Source organism: Bos mutus, chromosome X (genome assembly GCF_027580195.1).
Source record: "Bos mutus isolate GX-2022 chromosome X, NWIPB_WYAK_1.1, whole genome shotgun sequence".
Classification (NCBI taxonomy): domain Eukaryota; kingdom Metazoa; phylum Chordata; class Mammalia; order Artiodactyla; family Bovidae; genus Bos; species Bos mutus.
In genome coordinates this window covers 83,117,836-83,123,835 of record NC_091646.1, presented here as the reverse complement: position 1 = coordinate 83,123,835, position 6,000 = coordinate 83,117,836, and the positions used below count along the sequence as shown (strand labels likewise).

The 6,000-nt window shown below is 48.4% G+C and overlaps 1 protein-coding gene across 1 annotated transcript in view; it reads left to right on the top strand.

Moving 5' to 3' along the window:
* The first annotated feature begins 1,691 nt into the window (after positions 1–1,691).
* MSN (moesin) overlaps positions 1,692–6,000 on the top strand; it is a 72,490-nt gene continuing 68,181 nt past the window's right edge. Inside the window, exon 1 of the mRNA XM_005897421.3 lies at positions 1,692–1,908. Within this exon, the coding sequence (XP_005897483.1) occupies positions 1,897–1,908 (12 nt within the window). The 5' untranslated portion in view covers positions 1,692–1,896. The remainder of the gene's footprint in view (positions 1,909–6,000) is intronic.

The following is a 6,000-nucleotide window of genomic DNA, read 5'->3' as shown; positions in this document are numbered from 1 at the left end:
GGAATGACACACAGGGACTTTCCACTTTCCAGGATGGATAATGAAAGTTGGAGTTTCCAATCAACTTCCCCTCCCCTTTTAAGCACTTAGCCTAGTTCTAGGCCCCTGTAGGCTCTAGAATATGAATGAAGAAATCAGTGAGTTCCTTGAACTACTGGAGGAAAAGGGCCACTGCAGTGTCAAGGAATGTGATTGATGTCATTGCTACCCATGCTGCTGAGGCTTTCTGGGGTGTGCTGCCCTTCCTTGGGTCAACTGCTCAGCTCCAGAAAATGGTTTGGGCAGGGAACTTTGCTTACCCTAACACTTATCAATGAATCTTGACAGCAGTGGGAGAAGCTGAGGCACATTGACACATGGACCCTGTTGAGCTGGGAAAGCAGAGGAGTAGAGAATAAGACTGCTGATTCCTGAGAGAAAATGCAAAGCCAGTCCTTATGCAACACTGCTAGACTCATCTATTGTCCTAGGAAGTTTACTTCCTTTCTTATCCTTTTATAACGTCAGACTGGGAAAGGACCTTGGAAGCCCAAGAGTTCAGCCCTTTCTTGTTACAGAAGGGGAACCTCAAGCCCAAAGAGGGGACGGGGCTTACCCAAGGCTACACAGTGGTCAGAGAGGGAGTTAATGGCAAAGCTATGACTAAAATCCAGGTGTTGTGACCATCCCTCCCAAATATCTTTTTCACTGCCTCAAGCTGGTTCATCATTCCTGAGGTATACATTGCCCTACCTCACAAAAAATACTCAGACCATGCCTCCACACAGTTACCAGTGGATATGAGAAAGGATAACTATGGCCCATCACTTTCAAACTAAAGCTCAGACTTAACTAGATGACTGTTACAGTCTAGAACACCTCTATGTTGGGATTCTGTGAACTTGAAAAGAAGCAGGAAGGGTTCTGGCAGATGTATCTCAAAGGAATGCACTAGGGTGTATCTAACCTGGTGGAATTATCAGAAAGTGAATCACATATCAGTAAATATGTTGCAGTGGGGCTACAGGATCAGGATTTCAGAAAGTTGGAGACTGGGATTTGAAGGAAGGAAACTGAATAGAGGACAGATATAGGAAAAAGGAGCCCATTTTTGATAAAAAATGAGGATTGAGCAAGGATGGGGACAAACTATGATGGGAAAAGTCATACAGAATTCCGCAGAAGAGAACTGATGAAGCGTTGGAGAAGCTGAGGCAGGTTAGCCAAGAGAAGAGAAGTTTCAGATGTACAGGGGATCTTCAGATCTCTGAGGAGTTGTTTGGGAGAGTGGTAGATTTGTGTGGCCTCAGTTGAGATCCATAGGCGGAACCACAGAAGAGTTCAGATACATGCAGGAAGAACTTTTGGAGAGTCAGAGCCATTTTGACAGGTCTTGAACTCCAATTAGTTTAAAGTTGCAGTCAGGGCTGTAAGCCTCTTTCCAGGGTGCGGCCTAGGGCCCAGCCCTACTTGGGAGGTGGGGCCGGATGGCCCGGATGCGAAGGACCAAGGTCTGTGAAGGGAGTGAGAGAGGAGGCAGGCAGGCCCGGGTGAGGGCTGGGATCCCCTACTGAGGCGCCCAGGCCCAGCCAGGCCCCCAAGTAGCTGGTGTGGCCGGGCAGGGCTGGTCTGGGCGGGGCGAGGCTGGCGGTCGGCTAGAAGGCGGGCGCGAGGGCGGGGAGCGGCGCGGAAGCCCGGCCACATAAAGGAGCGGGCGGTACGACGGGGGCGGCTCTTTCCTGGGTGGGGTTTGTGAAGTCGTGGCCCGTTAGCAGGAAGCCGAGCAGTCGTCCCGACGCTAGAGAGAGACCCAATCCGAGCCCCCAGTCCCCGGAGTCAGCCGTGTGTACTGCGTGCTCAGCGCCGTCCGACAGCTCCCGGCCAAACTTCGCCAACTCTGCTGCCTTTGTCGCCACCATGCCCAAGACGGTGAGTGTCTGGGGTGGGCGCTGCCGGCCTTGGGGGCTCTTGCTGACCCTCGTAGCGCTTCGCGGATGGCCGGGGGCTTGGCCAGCCACGCGTCGGGTCGCGCCGCCGCGCCCTCGGCGGAGGCCTGGAGCAGGGAAGGCTAGGGGCGGAGTCCGGCTCTGGCGCGTCCTCGAGTGTAGAGGGGTCCCGGGGTAGAAGTGTGGGCCGGGCGGGGCCGGCCTCTTTCTCAGATTCTAGTTCCTTGTGTCTGGAATGCCACAGTAGGGAAGGTTTCCTTAAGGGCCCAAGGTCTCTTTTTACCCACGATGGGCCCTGGGCGCAGGGGAGAGAATTCTGATCCAGAGGAAAACAGTTACCTCAGTCCAGGAATTGGCGCTTTTATGGGGCCAGGCTGCCTCAGACCAGGATGGGCCATGGGAACCGAGAAGCAAGTAGGAGGGTGGGAGCTGCTCAGGGCGGATCCCGCACCCCCTACTCACCTTTCCCACAGCCTCCCCAGACAGCTTCAGCTGTTTCCCACTAGAAGAGGAGAGTTGTGGATGGACTCAACGAGGCCACTTACTCTTGCCCAGGAGCGCTAACAATTCACTAGACACCAGTCTGAAGGGAGGGAAGAAGACTTTGAGAAGAAGACTGGTTTTTTCCTTCTCTTCACTTGCCAAATCCCTGCCTTTCCCATTACTCACGGGCTATTTCCTCCTGTCTACTCCAGACTGTTCTGTGAGGTGTGGACTCTTCTGTGGGGCCACACCTTTCTAGAGTGGTGGTAGCTTCTAGGATCTGGTCTCCACCCCACTGTTTTGAGAAGAGAAGACGCCTCCTGGGAGTGGGGCCTAGGGGGGCCGGATGCCCAGGAGGGAGGGGGGAGGGATGTGCCTGAATAATGAGCCCTGCTTGCTTTTGTGCAAGTCATGCCAAATGGCTGCTGAGGCCCTTCCCTTGCTCTGGAAGGCTGGGTGACCACCCTGGCTTGAGTCCCTTAGGCCAAGCAGCTTGTTGCACTGGCTTAGGCTACGCAGTTCTGCCGGACCCTTCTTCTGAGGACAGCCTGAGCCTTGTAGAACTGAGATAGTGACTAGCAGTGGTGGGAAGGACTGAGGGTCCCTAAAAGAAAGGGGTGGGGGACAGTACTTTGGGTGTGTGCTGAGCTTTGGTTGCCACGTTGCTGTGTTCCAGCCTTACTGCCAAGTGATTCTTTCCTTTCCAGAACCCTGTCCTTCAGAAACAGCAAGTTTTCAACAAGTGTATACTCCCACCATCTTCATCTTTTCATTGCTCATGGTTTTATGACATGGGGCTTTTCCACACACTCCCCACCCCCATACCACATACACACAAAGTGAGAGAGAATGGTTTTGAAAAAAGAGGGAGTGGGGGAAAAGTCTCTGCTTTACAGAGGATTATAAAAATCCTTCCAGGACCCTCTCTTTGGTTTTATCTCTGTGGTTGACTCCTTGGCTCTTCTTCAGATGTGTCTTTGCCTAAATAGGCATGTGGATCTCTGGGAATTGACTGTGCCCTGCAACACATGTGGCATCTCTCATCCTCAGTTCTGAAATATCTTCTTATTTAAATACAACTTTAATGTGCCTGGAAATGATTTCAAAGTTATCTAAACCACCATATCTCAGTGAAAAGTGACAAGGAAGACAGCATGGTGATCTTCCTGTTGTGGAGAGAGATTGGAGTATGAGCTGTTGGACGTCAGGCCTAGGGTAGTGAAAGTATTTTTATGCAGACTGACTGAAACTTGAATCATGCTGGAAGGAGAGGGCTACATTTTGATAGACTGGAAGCTTTAGAGAATTTCCCATGCTTTTTGCTTCAAAGAAAGGTTAACTTAGGAGAAACAACTGTATTATGCCTGTTAAGACCATGGAATCTTAACCTGAAAAGGGATCTCACACACTATCTAGTAGATCTCTCTCCCTCTCTCTCTCTCTCTCTCTCTCTCTCTTTTAACTAATGAGGATATTTAGGCCTAACAGGAAAGGACCTACCACCTAAGGGCACATGATGACAGAATCAAGATTGGGGTCCATGCTTCTTGATGCTCATCCCATTGACCTTCTATTCTCACTCACTGAAGTATTATTGAAGTTGAGCCCCTTCTTTTGCTCAAAGCAAATTGACCTTTATTTTCAGGTCTTTCTGGTCCTTAGATAAAAGGAAGTGGATGATTTGGGCAGAGTAACTAATGTTGGTATTTGTGTGGTCTCCTGGTGAGAGTTCCAGGTGTCACCAGGTGCCTCCTGTTACTTTTCCCATTCCTTATCCCGCTGTTGAGGTATCCAGGGGCACACTTCTAGTTCACTGCATACCAGCTAGTAACTTTAATGAAGGGAGAAAATTCCTTATTTCCCATTCCTTCTTCACTAGCGTGTGTTTGTGCACACTCGGTCACTAAGTCATGTCCGACTCTTTGCAACCCCATGGACTGTAGCCTGCCAGACTCCTCTGTCCATGGAATTTTTCAGGCAAGAATACTGGAGTAGGTTGCCATTTCCTCCTCTAGGGGATATTTCCAACCCAGAGATCAAACCCACATCTCCTCCGTCTCCCTCATTGGCAGGAAGATTCCTTTACCACTGAGCCATCTGGGAAGCCTATTTCACTAGTGTGCTTTAGGCTACTTCTGGAGCATGACAGATAAGGAAGATAGTGGAAAAATCAATTCATTCATTCATATGAACCATGTCTACAGTCTGTCCAGGCTTGGTTTCACTTTTACAGCCCATTTTCTCCCTTAGTCACCTATCTCCCTTTAAATCTGTTAAAACATGCCTTTCTGCATCCCTGCCCCCAACCAACTCTTGTATTCTGTGCCTCTACTTGCCAGTTTCCTGAGTCTACTTTAAGTAACCAGAATACAGAAGCTTATTAACTGCCATCTATACTTTGATGATGATAAGACAGTTGTTAAAAAAAAAAGTTTTCTCCCCTCTACCCTCTTTAACTTTTTTTTTAGATCACAAAGTCTTTGGGACTCTGTATTCCCTAAAAAGTGACTGTTTTGAATTTTCAGGGTGTTCCTGAGTTTTTGGTTTATTGTTCTCATGGCAAAAGTGAGACCCATAATGACCTAGAATGATGCAGTAAGTCAGTAGAGAGGATAAGATTTAAATCTGTGACTTAGTTACAGGATCATTTTTTGGTAAAACCTCTTCAGTTTGTTGAGTTTTTAGCTCTAACTCAAGGGAAAGGTGATCAAATGGTCATTGATGGGACCATCCATATGAGCAAATGTAAAGAACCCAGTTCCTTAAAGTATTTGAGGGCTTCAGGGTCTGCATTCAGCTAAATTTTAACAGGGGCATGTGGACTGTTTATTCTGCCATTCCTGGCATTGCTTGAGCCACTCGAGTGGCACTAAAGTGGTACTTGGTGAATAGAAGGCAGAATATCAGTCTTTTAACCCTTGAATCAGCCCTGCCCGTAGACTTCAGGGGTGGACAAGGGATCAGGAATGGAGGTTGTGTGAGAGATTGACTCTTTGGATCCTGCATCTATCTTTCCACTTCTTTGGTTCTCCAGTTCACTTAGCCCTCTGTGAAAGTTTAGATGGTAGAGCAGAAACCATCTTGGAGATTTCCTTTAGGATTTTTCTTCAATAGCTCTCTGGGCAGAGATGGGCTAGTGGGGCAGGAGAGCCCTTGTGGGACCCTCAAAGGTACCAGCTAATCTATATCCTATCATCTTAGGCTTGGGGAAGGGAAGGCTGCTCTGTGAGTAGGTGACAGATGGTATGGATCATAGGTCTACTAACTCTTCATTATTATCTAGCTGACTATAACAGTAGTTTGTTTTAAGGGTGTTCTCACTTTTCTCTTTCTCCTCTCAGGAGATTGCTGTACTGAATGATAGAGCTGGAAGGGACATTTAGAGGTCATTTGTTCTATTTCTCTGACTCCAATTCCAATTCTCTCTGGATAGGCTCAGTTGACAGCTAGATTTACTCTGAAATTATTCTAACAGTGTTACTTGGCAACAGTATATCTAGGTCCCTTTGTGTCTTCTGGGAGTCCCCCTCACTGGAATTACAAGACTTAAGGTCCTTAGAAGGGAGAATATCTGGCTACCCACACTACTCGG